We start from the raw sequence: 16309 nt of genomic DNA, 5'->3' as shown, positions 1-16309 counted from the left end.
GCAAGGACCGGTGTAAGGATTTCAGTTCAAGCCCCAACTTCCCACATGCAGGGGCATCACTTCACAAGTGGTGAAGCTGTATTTATCTTTCTCTCCCCCTCTGTCTTCTCCTCTCTCCATTTCTCTCTGTCCTATCCAACAACAACAGCAATGGTCACAATAACAATAATAACAACAAGGGTAACAAAAATGGGAAAGATGTCCTCCAGGAGCAAAAGATTCATAGTGCAGGCACTGTGCCCCAGCGATAATCCTGGAGGTGAAGAAGAAGAGGAGGAGGAAAGGAGGAGGAGGAGAAATGGCACTGGTAGCATACCTCAATTGCATGTCCAAGGCCCCAGGTTCAATACACGGTACCAACATAAGCCAGAACTGAGTAGTGCTCTCACTCTGAAATAAAGATTTATTTTTCTTTCGTTGTCCTGATAAAGTCAGAGGGAGAGAAGGGAGCAAGGAGGAGAGAAAGAGAGACACCTGTATTACTGCTCCACCACTTGTGAAGTTTCCAACCCACAGGGCCTTAAACCTGGGGCCTTGTGCATGGTACCATGTACCCCCTACTGGTAGCAGCCTCAATATATTTGTTTTTTCCTATAATTCAGATAACACAGCCCCAGCCCCACCACTGAGTTGCTAAAATATGGAAAGGAAAGAAGAGTGTGGGGGCTCTTCAATGGGCTGCCTAGGTTAGAAGCTCCTTCATTGCTTTGTCATGTTATCTTAGGGAAATCATCTGACCACCTACCTTTTTAGGAAAACTGGGCTGAAAGACTAACTTCTCAGAGATGACCTACCTGCTTGAAGATGAACAAGGACCAACATTAACATGCTTAGCACAGGGCTCAGTTGTTAGTTACTGTTTCTGTCTTTGTTTTAAACAAAATACTTACAAAAGTCGGCATCTGTGAGTTTCTTAGGGAAAAAGAAGACTTAACTCTCTGGCTGGCAAACATTTAGGTTCTTCTTTTTTTAAAAATTTTTAATATTTTTTTCCTCCAGGGTTATCGCTGGGGCTCGGTGCCTACACTAGAAATGCACTGCTCCTAGAGGCTACACCCCCCTCCCCCCGTTTTTGTTGCCCTTGTTGTTTATCATTGTTATTGATTGTTGCTGCCATCGCTGGATAGGACAGAGAGAAATGGAGAGAGGAAGGGAAGACAGAAAAGGGGAGAGAAAGATAGACACCTGCAGACCTGCCTCACTGCTTGTAAAGCAACCCCCCTGTAGGTGGGGAGCCGGGGACTCCAAGGAACCAGGATCCTTGTTCCAGTCCTTGCGCTTTGCTCTAAGAACGCTTGACCCACTGCGCTACCGCCTGACCTGTAGGTTCTTTTCCTTTTCTTTGATATGAAGAATGAGGCCTGATATTTAGTTTGTACTTGACAATTCCAGAGTACCTATTGCCAGTCAGTGAACAAAAGATCTTTATGCACAAATGAAGAGAGGGAAGGATAAACTCCAAGAAGACTCACAATGCCACAAAATCCATCCCTTGGCTACACTCAGTGCTACTTCTGGGACATTGGGTTGCCTCCTAAGGAAGGGCAGGGCAGCTAAGCCCAGTCACAACCTAGAAAGGAGGTCCTGAGTACACAGGATGCATGTCTGTGCCCAGGGGCTGCTGCCAGGCCCAGAATGGCAATCAGTGGCTCTGATATGAGGTGTTAACTGACACTGAGGGAAAAGCTGTGTCTGAACAGGACGGCAGCTCACTGAATGAACAGTAATGACAGGAAGGGCTCTGTGAGATTGTGAATCTGAATCATCCCATACAATGGATATGCACATCTTTTTAAAACTGTCAAATGTGGATCCACCACTATGCCTATTACACTATGTACACTATGCCTATTAATGCCTGCATGGTTTCTTTTGTGTACCTACAACATACCAGCCCTAGGAAATATAATAGGTAACAAAATAGACAGAACCTCTGCCCCCATGACTCTCACATCTGATTACCTAAAACTGTATGTTTAATGATGGAAGGAGAGGGAAAGCAAAGCACTGATGAAGCCCCAGAAAAGTAGGGTAGGGGCAGGGACAGGAGACTAAGCCTTTGTTGAGTGAAGTGATACCAATTTTCATCCCTTATGTGGTGACAGAGACCAGGATAATCTGAAAGGAATTTATTAGGAAGAATATCTGAGGGCATTTGTGCCATTTTACCCCATCAGCCTCCTTCCGTCTTGCCACTTGCAGAAATGTATCTGTATACAGCCAGCCCACCACTTTCACAAATAGAACATCTTCCTTGAAGGCTGCCTCTACGGTGCAGTACAGCTGAGAGGAAGCTTCCATGTAGAGATATGCACTTTATCCTACAGTCTCAAGACCAAGCACAACAAATACCAAGAAAGAAAGAATGAGACAGAGACAGATGTGGGAAGGAAGAACAAACCTCAGCACTTGCAACTTTGGTGATAAAATAACTTCCTTTACCTGTAAAAACTAGATCAAACCCGAGTTTTTTTAGTTCATCAGACCTGCTGAAGAGGAGGGGACAGATAGTAATAGGGTCTGTTTTAACCCCTTCACTTCCACCAACCCACAAATCCTAAATGGAATGTTTGCCCTCCCCAGAAGCTTGCTCTCTTTGCTAATATTTTACAACTGGTGCCATTTCTTAAAAAATGCTACATTTCCCGGGAGACATCCGCTCTACCCTCTAGTCCAAACTGTGGTACTCTCCTTTGTGGTACACTTGCAGCTGGTCTTCTGTATCATCATGAGAACATGTAGCCCCTTATACAGTTATGTTCCTCCCATGGCTAATTCTGAGCACCTTTAGTATGGGAGACAGCATAGTGGTTATGCAAATAACTTTCATGCCTAAGACTCTAAGGTCCCAGGTTCAATTCCCAGTACCACCATAAGCCAGAGGTGAGAAGTGCTCTGATAAATAAATAAATAAATAAATAAATAAAATAATGTAAGGTTGGGGTTATGTCTTGCCCATTTCCAGTGTCAAGCATGTAGCAAGTACTCACTTGGTGTCAAATGAATTTGAATAATAGAATCTGGTTTGCTACTGCTTCAACGAAAACATTGGCAAGCTGATAGCACTACATATTTACAAACCAAAATTGTCAAAGCTCAAGCCCTACAACACAGAACCCATCACCTAAAACAACCTTTTCAGGTTTAAGACTCAATATCCCTTAGTCTTTGTCATATTCTTTTTTAAATTTTTTAAATTATCTTTATTTATTGGATAGAGACAGCCAGAAATTGAGAGGAAAAGGGGTGACAGAGAGGGAGAGAGACACCTGCAACACTGCTTCACCACTTGTGAAGCTTTCCCCTTGCAGGTGGGGTCTGGGGGCTTGAACACGGGCCCTTGTGCACTGTAATGTGTGTTCTTAACCAGGTGCACCACCACCCAGCCCATCATATTCTTTTTCTTTAAGTGTTTTATTTATTTATTTTTTATTTATAAAAAGGAAATATTGACAAAACCATTTTTTATATACACTTATTTTTATTTTATTTTTGATGAAGACAGAGAGAAACTGAGAAGGAAGAAGAAATAGAGAGGGAGAGAGGAAAGGAGAAAGGAAGACAGAAACCTGCAGCACTGTTCCATTGTTGGCGGGAGAAGGGGCTGGGGGGGGGGGTGAGCCCATATCCCAGTCCCCTTTGTCACATTCTAACTTGAATATCTTCAACTTCTTTTTTTTTTTCCCCCCTTTTGTTGCCCTTGTTGTAGCCTCCTTGTGGTTATTATTATTGCCATTGTTGACGCTATTCGTTGTTGGATAGGACAGAGAGAAATGGAGAGAGGAGGGGAAGACAGAGAGGGGGAGAGAAAGATAGACACCTGCAGACCTGCTTCACCGCCTGTGAAGCAATTCCCCTGTAGGTGGGGAGCCGGGGCTCAAACCAGGATCCTTATGCCGGTCCCTGCGCTTTGCACCACATGCGCTTAACCCACTGCGCCACCGCCCGACCCCCCCAACTTCTTTTCAGTTATTTTTTTGTAGCAATCATACACTCTGTATGCTCTGTTTTTATAGTTGCAACTGCTCATTTCAATTTTCTCCTTCAGATTAAGAGCACATCTTCTAGGCTTAATTGTGTGTAACAAGGCAGCAAAATACAAGGTTAAAAAATTAAAAGTTGTAAGTTAGTAGTTAGAAATCTGGGGGGTTGAGGCTTGAATCAGTCAATTGGTGCGTGATTATATGCACAAAGCACCTGCTCTCTTAGCCTTACTTTATCTGAGGGGGGTGAACCAGCCACAAACTGCTAAAATGTTATTAATGACATGTTCCATGAGGCATCATTAGAAGTTCTTCTGGGAAATTAAACAAGTTCGCATCTGGCATGCTTAATAATACGCAACCATGCTTTCTTCTGATAAATCACTAGAGGTAGGTAGAGTTTCTGGCATACAGGAAACAAAAAATTTTGAAGTTTCAAACTGTTACGAAACTCACTTAGTTGGAAGAAGCTTTGAAATTACAATTGATAGTGCAGCCAAGCAGAGGCTTTTATGTGAAGCCAAAATGCCCATAGTTATTGCATTAAGAAACTATCTGTAATCCTCATATATTCAGACCAGCTATTCCTAACTCTTAGGACTGGCATGAGATTTCACTTAGTCAGTATATGCAGTGCCTGCTTGGAACAAGTATCTGACAGAGTACACAGGATACAGATATTTGCTACTGTTAGTATTATTTGCTTGTTACTGTTGTCATTATTTTAGGCATTAAAAATTCTGCAGGGAAGGGCAGTTTTAGTCCATAGAGAGAAAAACAGTATTGATAGTTAACCTAGTCATGTGTGACTCAAATCAAAATTGCTTGATATGGTATAAATTGTCTTTGGTAAGTTCCTTTATACCTCTTCTTAGCTTTCTTGGTCTTGGGTTTCCATGTAAGTCATCTGGGGACAAAGCTACTCAACCCAAAAGGCATAGAAGGTAATTGACTGCTTGAAAAACTATTTGGGGGGACTGAGGAGACACACAGCATTATGGTTATGAAAAAGCCTTTCAGGTCTGAGGTTCCAAGATCACATGTTCAATCTGCAGCACCATCATAAGCCAGAGCTGAGCAGTGCTATCTTGCTCATTAAAATAAAACAATGAGTTAAAAAAAAAAAAAACTATTGGGAGTCGGGTAGTAGGGCAGCGGGTTAAGTTCACTTGGTGCGAAGCACAAGGACCAGCATAAGGATCCCAGTTTAAGCCCCTGTCTCCCCACATGCAGGGGAGCTGTTTCACAGGCAGTGAAGCAGGTCTGCAGGTGTCTATCTTTCTCTCCCCCTCTCTGTCTTCCCCTTCTCTCTCCATTTCTCTCTGTCCTATATAACAACAATGACATCAATAACAACAATAACTACAACAACAATAAAAAAATAACAAGGGAAAAACCAAAAAAACTATTTTGGATTCTCTGTTAGAATAGTGATGAAACACAGGCTATTTCTTAAAAAAAAAAAAAAAAAAAAGAAAGAAAAAGAAAAAAAGCAATGTTTCCCTGAAAAAGGGTTATAAGGAAATGCTAGAGATAGAATTTTTTTTTATTTCTTTATTGGGGAATTAATGTTTTACATTCGACAGTATATACAATAACTTGTATATGCATAACTTTTTTTTTTGCCTCCAGGGTCATCTCTAGGGCTCAGTGCCTGTACTATAAATCCACTGCTCCTATGGCCATCTTTCTGGACTGGACAGAGAGAAATTGAGAGGGAAAGGGAAGAGAGAGAGGGAGAGAGAAAGAGAGACTTAGAGACTTCAAACCTGCTTCAATGCTTATGAAGCCACCCCCCTGTAGGTGGGGAGCCAACACCTCGAACCAAGATCCTTGCACAGGTCTTGAGCTTAGTACAATATGCACTTAACCTCGTGCACCACTGCTTGGCCCCCAAGAGAATCTTAATGCAAACAAAAAATAACATTTCTCATACTAACAAACTTAGATCTGCTTGATCATCATATTGCAACTCACAAGCAAACCATACAGCTTTTCAGGAAAACCTCATCTCTTTCTTCTTGGAAAACTCACTGACTGAAGGTAAAGCCAAAGGTCAAAGGTAAAGATAGTACTCAACTGTAAGCAAAGTCTTCAACACCACAAAGGGTCACTACTTAAAGAGAATAGCCACATTTTCCATTGTAGTGTTCCATAATTTGTAAACAAATGAAATCTTATTTCTCTCATTCTGAGGCTAATGACCATGAGTCAGGAGGCACTTAAATCTTTATTGCTGGATGAATGCCAGTCTAGTTACTGCTATGTAAGAAAGAAGAGGATGGGTACAGAAACCTGAAGGTCCCATCACAAATTAAGGGTCAGTTTTCAGTTTGCTGGCTCTCAGCCCTGCTTCAGACTACCACCTGCACTTCATAATTTCCTTTCAGCAGCAAACTTCATCTGCAAATAGTCCTGCTCTAGTTCAGGATCATAGTGACCCATTAGTGATAATGTGTATACAACTTAAAGAACAAGGATTTAGCAATGCTGGAGAGGGTGTGGGGTCAAAGGAACCCTCCTTACACTGCTGGTGGGAATGTCAATTGGTCCAACCTCTGTGGAGAACAGTCTGGAGAACTCTCAGAAGGCTAGAAATGGACCTACCCTATGATCCTGCAATTCCTCTCCTGGGGATATATCCTAAGGAACCCAACACATCCATCCAAAAAGATCTGTGTACACATATGTTCTTGGCAGCACAATTTGTAATAGCCAAAACCTGGAAGCAACCCAGGTGTCCAACAACAGATGAGTGGCTGAGCAAGTTGTGGTATATATACACAATGGAATACTACTCAGCTGTAGAAAATGGTGACTTCACCGTTTTCAGCCGATCTTGGATGGACCTTGAAAAAATCATGTTGAGTGAAATAAGTCAGAAACAGAAGGAGAATATGGGATGATCTCACTCTCAGGCCGAAGTTGAAAAACAAGATCAGAAAAGAAAACACAAGTAGAACCTGAAATGGAATTGGTGTATCGCACCAAAGTAAAAGACTCTGGGGTGGGTGGGTGGGGAGAATACAGGTCCAAGAAGGATTCAGAGGACCTAGTGGGGGTTGTATTGTTATATGGGAAACTGGGGAATGTTATGCATGTACAAACTATTGTACTTACTGTTGAATGTAAAACATTAATTCCCCAATAAAAAAGAAAGAGAAAAAAAAGGGAAAAAAAGGAACAAGGATTAAAACAACAAGGGCAACAAAAGGGAATAAATTAAAATTTTTCAAAAATTATAAAGAACAAGGATGGAGCTTCAGTTTCTGAAGCCAAAGTGGGATGAGTTCTTGATCCTAACACTTGATTTTCATTGACTTGAGATAGGAAGTTACTTATCATTCATAAAACAGAAATAATAGTAGTATTATAAAGATTAATCGACACAGACTATGTCAACCTCTAGTACGTGCCTGACAGATGTTAACTATTACTCTATTGTTAAGAGAAGTTATAAATCTCTAACCCATAAAAAAAATTGGGGGTCAGCCAGTGGAGCACATATTACTAAGCACAAGGATGCAGGTTCGAGCCTCCGCTATCCACCTTCAGGGGGGACACTTCACAAGTGGCAAAGCAGATCTTCAGCTGTCTTTCTCTCTCTCTTTAAAAAAAACTTTATTTATTAATGAGAAAAATCAGAGGAGAGAGAGAGAGAAAGAACCAGACATCACTTTGGTACACGTGCTGTCAGGGATTGAACTCAGGCTCTCACACTTGAGAGTCCAATGCTTTATCCACTGCACCACCTTCTGGACCACACTGTCTACCTTTCTCTTTCCCTCTCTATCTCAATTCCCTCTCCCCTCTCAATTTTTCTCTGTCCTATGCAATAAAATGGAAAAAATGGCTGTCCAGAGCAGTGAATTTGTAGTGCTGGCATTGAGTCTCAGTGATTATCCTGGAGGCAAATAAATAAATAAAAATTTAAGGTTCAGGATATATGTATCAACAGATGAAAAGGAGTTTGATAACTTAAGTTGCAGGGGAAAAAAATCTACAATGATGCAAGGAACCTAGATTTGAGCTTGGGCCCCAGCACATCAGAGGAAACTTCAGTGCTGTGGTGTTTTTTTTTCTATCTAAATAAAATAAATAAAATCGATCTAACTAAAGAAGTCAGCTTGGAGCAGTAAAGCCCCAGCTATGACAAAACAATTTTCAATAATAGACATTATTGTGTTAACTGACAACATTATCACAACACTTGAATCTACTGTCCATTATAATGTTCAATTTTCTGAAGTATGTATTGGGTTGTTGGAAAAGTTATAACATTTTTTTCTATGCAAAAGTGCATCAAGACTTTTCTGACAACCCAATAAATGCAGCGTGGTAATTGACAAGGAAACAAAGGGTGGTGATATGTCTACATTTCTCTCAAATTAATCAAATGTTTCCCACAGCAAAGCATGTGGAGCAAAATGCTGATAGGTGAATTGGAATAAAATATAAACAGGGAGTTCTTTGTACTGTTCTTGCAACCTTTCCTCTAAGTTTGAAGCTGCTGTCAGGCAGAAAGGTAAAAGAGAAAGAGTACAAGCTGAACACTCAAGATTTTAATTCAGGATAGTTTAGTCTCCTGCAGTTTTTACAAACTTATTGTCCTTATGCTCACATCCCCTATGTTCATAGCTGCATTACTCACAATAGCCACAGAGTGGAAGCAGCCTAAATGTCCACTGGCAGATCACTGGCTAAAGAAGTTAGGGGATATATATTCCCCCTATTATGAAATCTAAAAGATGATATTGTGTCTTTTAGGATAAAATGAATGGAACTGGAGGTGATTACGCTTAGTGGAATAAGTCAAAATATGAAAGACAACTACCAAATGGTTTCAGTCATGTGGGCTCTAGAGAACAGGAAGAAAAAAAAAAAAAAACAGAAGCAAGAAAACTGTAAGGCTTGTGAGAACTATAGTGGTCATATTTGGGAGATGGGAAAGTGGGAGTATAGAACTTTGGTGGTGGGTGTGGTGTGGAATTATATTCAGTAGTCTTACCATCTTGTGACCCACTATTAATCATACACAAAAAAATTATCTCATGCCTAAGGTTCCAAAGTCCCAGGTTCAACCCCCTACACCACCATAAACAAGAACTACTAAGCTACTAAATGTTTTTCAGCCACCAAGTTGCAGATGCTACCATGACATCAACCTGACTCCCCAGGGCAGATGACCTCACTATGTGTCCTGGAAAGTCACCTCTCCAGAGCCCCGCCCCACTAGGGAAAGAGAGAGACAGGCTGGTAGTACAGATCAGCCTGCCAAAGCCCATGTCCAGCACAGAAACAATTACAGAAGCCAGACCTTCCACCTTCTGTACTACATAATGATCCTGGGTCCAGACTCCCAGAGGGATAAAGAATAAGGAAGCTACCAGTGGAGGAGATGGGTATGGAACGCTGTTGGTGGGAATTATATGTAATTGTACCCCTCCTATCCTACAATCTTGTCAATCATTAGTAAATCAATAAAAAGTAATAAAAAAATTTTTTTAATGAAAAATAAAATAGATTGTCCCCGTCACTAAGATGGTTTAGATACTATCATGTCGTCTACGGCTATACCACCCTGAACACGCCCGATCTCGTCTGATCTCGGAAGATACTACCATGTCACCAAAGCTCTCAGTGACAGTCATGGTTGGCTCCAATGCCCTTCTTGAATAGTGCTAGAGGATAAAGCAGAAAATAGGTCAGAGCCCTTCAGAAGAGATGAAAATAAATCACTGCTTAAGCATTCATATCCTCCAAGTAGTTTTCCTTTTTCTGAGAAGTATCCTGGCAATGTTTCACAACCCTTCTGTGATCTAACTTCTATGACCTCATTCCCTCTTGTTCTCCATCCTGGAGTTATCATGGTCTCTGAGTTTCCTCAGACATGCCAAATTCCCTACTTAGGAACATTTACACCTACCCCTACACCGCCTAATTTCTATAAGCTTGGTTTCTTATTGTCATTCAGATTTGAATGAGATGTTATAATTTCAAAGTGGTCTGCCCTGGTAGATAGATGATCCCAATGTCTCCATCTAAATTAGTCAACTGCTGCTTGAAACACTGCCTGGGATAGAGCAGAAGTCCAGTTAGTAATGAGTATCACTGATCAGCAACAAACCAAGCTGCAAGTTTGTAAGGTAACTTGGGTTTTCCATCTCTTCCTCCCCACTCAAATGGCTCCTATTCCCACTGTGTGGTCACTTACAGTAATATGTGTCTGCCTTCCCACCAAATTTTAAGTTGCTTGCAGGAAGGAAATATGTCCTCTTCAAGATTCCCAGTGCCTCCCTCCACACTTTTCCAAGGCACCAATAATTCAAAGCAGCAAAGACTGTTCAAGAGCTTGAAGACACATTTACATTCTAACTTTTCACACCCCTAATGCTCATTTGAAACAAGTAGTAGCAATTTGAGCTAATAACTACTGAGTGCTTATTTTGATTCAGCCCCATGGTAACTGCTTTAACTGTTTTTACCTCCTTGTAATTTTGTCAAGTAAGGTATTGTTATCATCACCATTTATCAATCCGAGGCTCAGAGAGGTTAATTACTTGACCCAGAAGCTCACAGCAAGGGTAAAAGAACAACTCAAAGCCAGGCAATAGATCCCTTAAACACAGCAGGAGGGTTGGAGATGCTTTGGTGTTCTGTTCATCATTCTCCTTGTTCCCAACCAGCCAAATCAATGTACCCATCACCACAGAAACACTGTCCCCAGCACAGCATATATGCTAGAGTGATGTGATATACATGACAGCAAACTGACTTCATCCCCCATGGCTGTTTCAGTGCTGTATACTGTAAAGGGCACCACTAAAAAATCCATTGTCCCAATTACTTCTCCCCCCCCCCCCTTTTTGCCTCCAGGGTTTTTGCTGGGGCTCAATGCCTGCACTATGAATCCACTGCTCCTGTGGCTATTTATCAATAGGACAGAGAAATTGAGAGGGGAGGGGAAGATGAAGGGGGGGGAATCACTTGCAGACCTGCTTCACTGCTTGTGAAGCGAACCCCCTGCAGGTGGGGAGTAGGGGGCTCAAACTGGGATCCTTGCTTGGGTCCTTACCCTTTGTACCAAGTGCACTTAACACAGTGCACCACGGTCCAGCCCCCTCCAAAATAATTCTCACGCACTCCACTTGACTGACTGAAATCTCTGAATTCCTATTTTTCTCTTTAAGCATTTCATTTACTTATATGTTTAAATTTTATTTAAATGTATTTATTTAGGATAGAGACAAAGAAATTGAGGGAAGGGGAAGATAATGAGGAAGAGAGAGACAAAGAGACACCGACAATACTGCTCTATTACTTGTGAAGCTTTCACCTTGCGAGTGGGGGCTGGGGACTTGAACCTGGATCCCTACACATTGTAACATTTGTGCTTAACCAGGTGCACTCCCACCTGGCTGTTAGTAACTTTTAATGAGAAAGAGATACAGAGAGAGACCAGAGTGCTGCTCCACCCTGGCTTATGGTGGTGCTAGGGATTCATTCAGTTTAATCAAGAATCATTCTTTATGCTCCATGAAATGCCTACTTAAAATTCCAATGGGGAGTTAGCTCTCAGTCTGAGACAGGAATTGTATATGCCCATGGTCTGTCCCAGAGGCTATAGGCTCAATAACTGGCACCACTGTGCTTAACAGTGCTCTGGTCCTTTTTTTCAATCACATTCTCTTCTTCATAATAAACAAACAAGTTGATACCTTTAATAGAGACAGAGGGATAACAGACTTACTTGTTAATGAGAGAGAAAGGGAAAGAGAATGAACATCACTCTGGCATATACGCTATGCTGGGGATCAAACTCTGGACCTCAGGCTTTCAAGTTCCACCCACTGCACCACCTACTGGGCTGTGAGTCAGGAAAATTAAAAAATAAATAGAAAAAGATGAGGGGCCAGAGAGACAGCTCATGGGAGGCAGAGCAATGTCTTATTGTGGAAAGTGACCTAGATCAAGCCAGCACACACCATGGGAGTATCATCACCCTGGGGGAAGCTTGGGAACTGTGGTGTCCTTCCCTCTCTCCATCTAAGAGAAAATATATATCAACCCATATCTGTGACCTTGGGATAACTACTATAGAACTCTGGTGGTGGGAACAGTATGGAATTATACACTTGTTAACTTGTATTTTTGTAAGTCAATATTAAATTATCAATAGAAATAATAATAAAAAAGAATTTAAAAAAGAAAAAAAATTTCCAACAGAGTAATCCTAGAGCTCCGTACCTGCACCACTATGGTCCTACCACTCCCAGCAGCCATTACCACTACCACCCAGGGAGAGAGGGAGAGAGGGAGAGACACATGTATCACTGCTCATGAATCTCCCCTCTGCACTTCCTTCTTCACTGCAGGTGGGGACTGTGGGGACTGGGGCTTGAACCCAGGTCTTTGATCATTGTAACTCGTGTACTTTACTAGGTATGCCGATATCTGCCAACACCCCATCCCCCTTTTATCAGATAGGGACAGAGAGGCAGAGAGAGTGAAAGAAACCACAGCACCAAAGCTTCTGTCAGTGTGCTGGGGGTTGGACTTGAAGCAAGGTGGTACACTTGGCAAAGCAGCACACTGTCCTTGTGAGCTATTTCTCCAGTCCAAGAAAATAGATCAACTTATCAAAGGGTTATCTGCTTACAGCTAATATGAATTAGAAATACTTTGAATTGCTCAGATTATCCAGCAGGGCTCTGAAGAATGGAAGCAATCCAATTAAACTGGGTAGCAGAAAACAACTAGTGGGTATCATGTGAGCAGATGAAGGTCACATGCAAGGACAAGCATCCACACAGAGGTAGTCAGAAGATTAAGACTACACTCTGGGGAAAAATTGCAGATAATGTAGAAAACCCCCATCATCTGCAAAATGCTGCTTTAGAAGCAGTTTCAAACCACAGTAATAGTAAGTTATTTATCAAGGGGCCATAGAGATAGCAGAGTGGTTATGCAAAAAGACTTTCCTCCCTGAGTCTTTGAGGTCCTAGGTTTAACCTCCAGCTCTATCATAAGCTAGAGCTTAGCAGTGCTTTGGTTTAGAAAGGGGGGGGGGAGTAGTAAGAGTTAAGAAGTAGTAGTGATTTATAATGAAACAAAACCCACAGAGCAGAAGTATAGGTGCCCGCTCTTTCTATTAGAGAATTAGAGCCAATAAAGAGCTATATAATGGCTATGCAAACAGACTCTCAAGCCCGAGGCTCCAAAGTCCCAGGTTCAATCCTCTTGCACCCCCTATAAATCAAAGTTGAACAGTTCTCTGGTAAAAAAAAAAAAAAAGAGAGAGAGAGAGAGAGAGAGAGAAAGAAAGAAAGAAAGAAAGATAGATAGATAGATAGATCGAGCCCCGGCTCCCCACCTGCAGAGGAGTCGCTTCGCAGGCGGTGAAGCAGGTCTGCAGGTGTCTGTCTTTCTCTCCTCCTCTCTGTCTTCCCCTCCTCTCTCCATTGCTCTCTGTCCTATCCAACAGTGACAACAACAATAATAACTACAACAATAAAACAACAAGGGCAACAAAGGGAATAAATAAATTAAATAAATAAAAAAGAAAGGAAGGAAGGGAGGAAGGGGGAGGAAAGGAAGGAAGGAAGGAAGGAAGGAAAGAAGAAAGGAAGAAATAGGAAGTTGGGCAGTGGTAGCGCAGCAGGTTAAGCGCAGGTGGCGCAAAGCACAAGGACCGGCATAAGGATCCCGGTTCGAACCCCGGCTCCCCACCTGCAGGGGAGTCGCTTCACAGGCGGTGAAGCAGGTCTGCAGGTGTCTATCTTTCTCTCCCCCTCTCTGTCTTCCCCTCCTCTCTCCATTTCTCTCTGTCTTGTCTGGCAACAGCAACAACAACAGCAATAATTACCACAACAACGATAAAAAAAACAAGGGCAACAAAAGGGAAAATAAATAAATAAATATAAAAAAGAAAGAAAAGACACATAAAAGTCAACGAGACAATTACTGTCTTAAAAAGCAGATGATCATGCTACACATAACATTACAGCACCAGGGAGAAAGATTTCTAGGCATTTTTCACACTTGAAAACACTCCCACGTATCCCTGCACAACCTGTTTGTGTGTCTGTGCTCCCCTCTGTGGGGCCCTCAAGCCTGTACTAAGTGGCAATGACACAGCTTCCACACTTGACTGGGTGTCTTCAGCCCTGGGTCACTTGATGCTAAGCCACCTGAAATCCCCAGAGGCAATCAGAAAAAGCCCACAGGGAGATTCCTCGGAAGTGGGAACCTCAGTGAAGCTCAGAGTATGATCAGCAGGTGGCATGGAGAAAGATTGGTTACAGGGTCCCAGGAGATCTTTGGGATTGATCCCCCCCACCCCCGCCCCAACAAGGACAATGTGTCTAGTGTCTTCAAGGTTAAAGTCCCAGGACAGCCATGTAAATCCTAAGCCAACACTCCCTGAAGAAGTCTGACTACATGAACACCTTTACTCTCCATGCTTATTTCCACCTCTCCATATGGGCCTATCGCCTACTTTTCTTTATCTTCAGTAGACTTCTGGACTCACTTTTTAAAGCCTATTTATTTTGAGAGAGGAGGGGAGAGAGAGAGAGGAAAGGAAAAAGGGGGAAGGGTGGGGGAGAGGAGAGTAGGTATGAGAAGAGGGAGGGAGGGAGGAAAGGAGGAAGGAGGAAGAGAACCAGAACCAGAGCCCAGTTCAGCTCTGGCAAAAGGTGGTGCTGGGGATTGAACCTGCAGCCTCTGGGCACGCCAGCTGGAGCTCTAACAGGCTGAGTGCGCCCCGTAACAGCTTGCATTTCCATGCAAATGATTTGCAAAGGAAATTTGCAGTCACAGCTAAGTCTCTCCTTTCCTGTGACATGGTTTTTTTGTTGTTGTTTTCCCCAAGACCAAAACAGAACCACGTGGTCCACGTGCCGCCTCAAAACGTCGCTGTCCCTCCCAAGGGTGCCACCCAGAGCTCAGTTAAGGGAACACCAGCCAGACACCCTATCCCACCCCCACCGCCCTGAAGCCGAGTCCCAGACCGCCCCGGGAACCCGCACCCCTCGGGCAGGTCCATGGGCGCCCCTCCCCTCGAGCTGCACGTTTCCTGTCAAAACAAACCCTGGGGGAGGGGACAAGGAGGCCGAGCCCAAGCTAGGGAACCCGGACAACCGAGCCCAAACACTGTGCGCCGCCACTTCGGGGCCCCGGACCTGGACCGGTTTCGGGGTCCAGGTCACCCCCCGCGCCCGCCCCGCATCCCTCGCCGACCGGGGACTCCAGCGGCAGCCGCAGCGCCCCCTCCCAGAGCGGGGGGCCCCGCGGGGTGTAAACAGCGGCCAGCCGCCACCCCACCCGCCGCGGCCACCCCGCGCCCCCACGCGGAACGGCGGTTCCAGGTCCCACAAGAGAATGGGGGAGAACGGGGTGGGGGTGAGACGATGGGGGGGCCTTCGGGAGCCGGGACTTAGCGCCCCCATACGAAATTCCAAACTAGGGAGGGGGCGCCCTCAGGCTGCCCCGAAATGAGGGGTTCCCCGACTGACAGGTGCCCGTCACCCCCGATCCCGGGCAGGATACGCACCGAGTCCAGCGCGCAGCCCGCAGAGGAGAAAGGAGACTGAGCGACAGCTCCCCGGGGGTCTCCAGGTGTCCCAGCACCGAGCACGGAACACACACACACTCCAGACAAGCCCGCCCCACAGCTCCCCGCCGCCCGGCTCCTTGCCCCACGCGGTATTTAAAGGGCCCGGAGGGGTTCGGGGAGCCCGTCACGGCGCGGCCACTGCACCGCCCGCCCGCGGGGGAGCGCGGCCGCCGGAGCGGAGGACCGCGGGCACCCCTGGCTCAGACACCCCAACTCTGACAGGAATGACAAGCTGTGGGACACCTGCCTCAGGAGCGGAGGGAAGAGGAGGCTGAGGAGAGTTGAGGTTGAGGTTGTTTGCGAGGCGAGTAGGAAAGGGCTCACCCCCGCGCCATAGACGGCTAGTGCTGCGGTCTCAAGACAGCTGAGGGGCGGGGAGAGAAGTGTTTACGGAACTGGGGCGGCGGGGAGGCTGGCGGAGCCGGGATGGGGGCGGGGCCACTGGTCTGGGGGCGGGGCCTGTCGTGTGTGTGTGTGTGTGTGTGTGTGTGTGTGTGTGTGTGTGTGTGTGTGTGTGTGTGTGTGTGTGTGTGTGTGTGTGTGTGTGTGTGTGTGTGTGTGTGTGTGTGTGTGTGTGTGTGTGTGTGTGTGTGTGTGTGTGTGTGTTCGAAGGAAAATGGGGTGTGAGGCAAAGTTCCCAGTTGACATGCTAGTGGAATGCCAGCCTGGGTCCCCTTTGATTCACTAGTGTTGACAATACTGCAAACCC

The 16309-nt window shown here is 44.5% G+C and overlaps 1 protein-coding gene across 5 annotated transcripts in view; it reads right to left on the bottom strand.

Moving 5' to 3' along the window:
* Positions 1–15994, bottom strand: part of TCP11L2 (t-complex 11 like 2) — a 69665-nt gene extending 53671 nt beyond the window's left edge. The window contains exons 1-2 of one of the 5 annotated variants that reach the window (XM_060194359.1): positions 15848–15864; positions 317–422 (exon numbers count right to left, since the gene is read on the bottom strand). In XM_060194359.1, the coding sequence (XP_060050342.1) occupies positions 317–363 (47 nt within the window). In that variant the 5' untranslated portion in view covers positions 364–422; positions 15848–15864. Of the gene's footprint in view, positions 1–316; positions 423–15537; positions 15750–15847 lie in introns of those variants that run through there. The other 4 variants (XM_060194358.1, XM_060194360.1, XM_060194361.1 and 1 more) reach the window with 4 other exon arrangements.
* Between the last annotated feature and the right edge of the window lie 315 nt (positions 15995–16309).

Source organism: Erinaceus europaeus, chromosome 7 (genome assembly GCF_950295315.1).
Source record: "Erinaceus europaeus chromosome 7, mEriEur2.1, whole genome shotgun sequence".
Classification (NCBI taxonomy): domain Eukaryota; kingdom Metazoa; phylum Chordata; class Mammalia; order Eulipotyphla; family Erinaceidae; genus Erinaceus; species Erinaceus europaeus.
The sequence above is the reverse complement of the archived record's forward strand: the minus strand, read 5'-3'. Positions and strand labels throughout refer to the sequence as shown.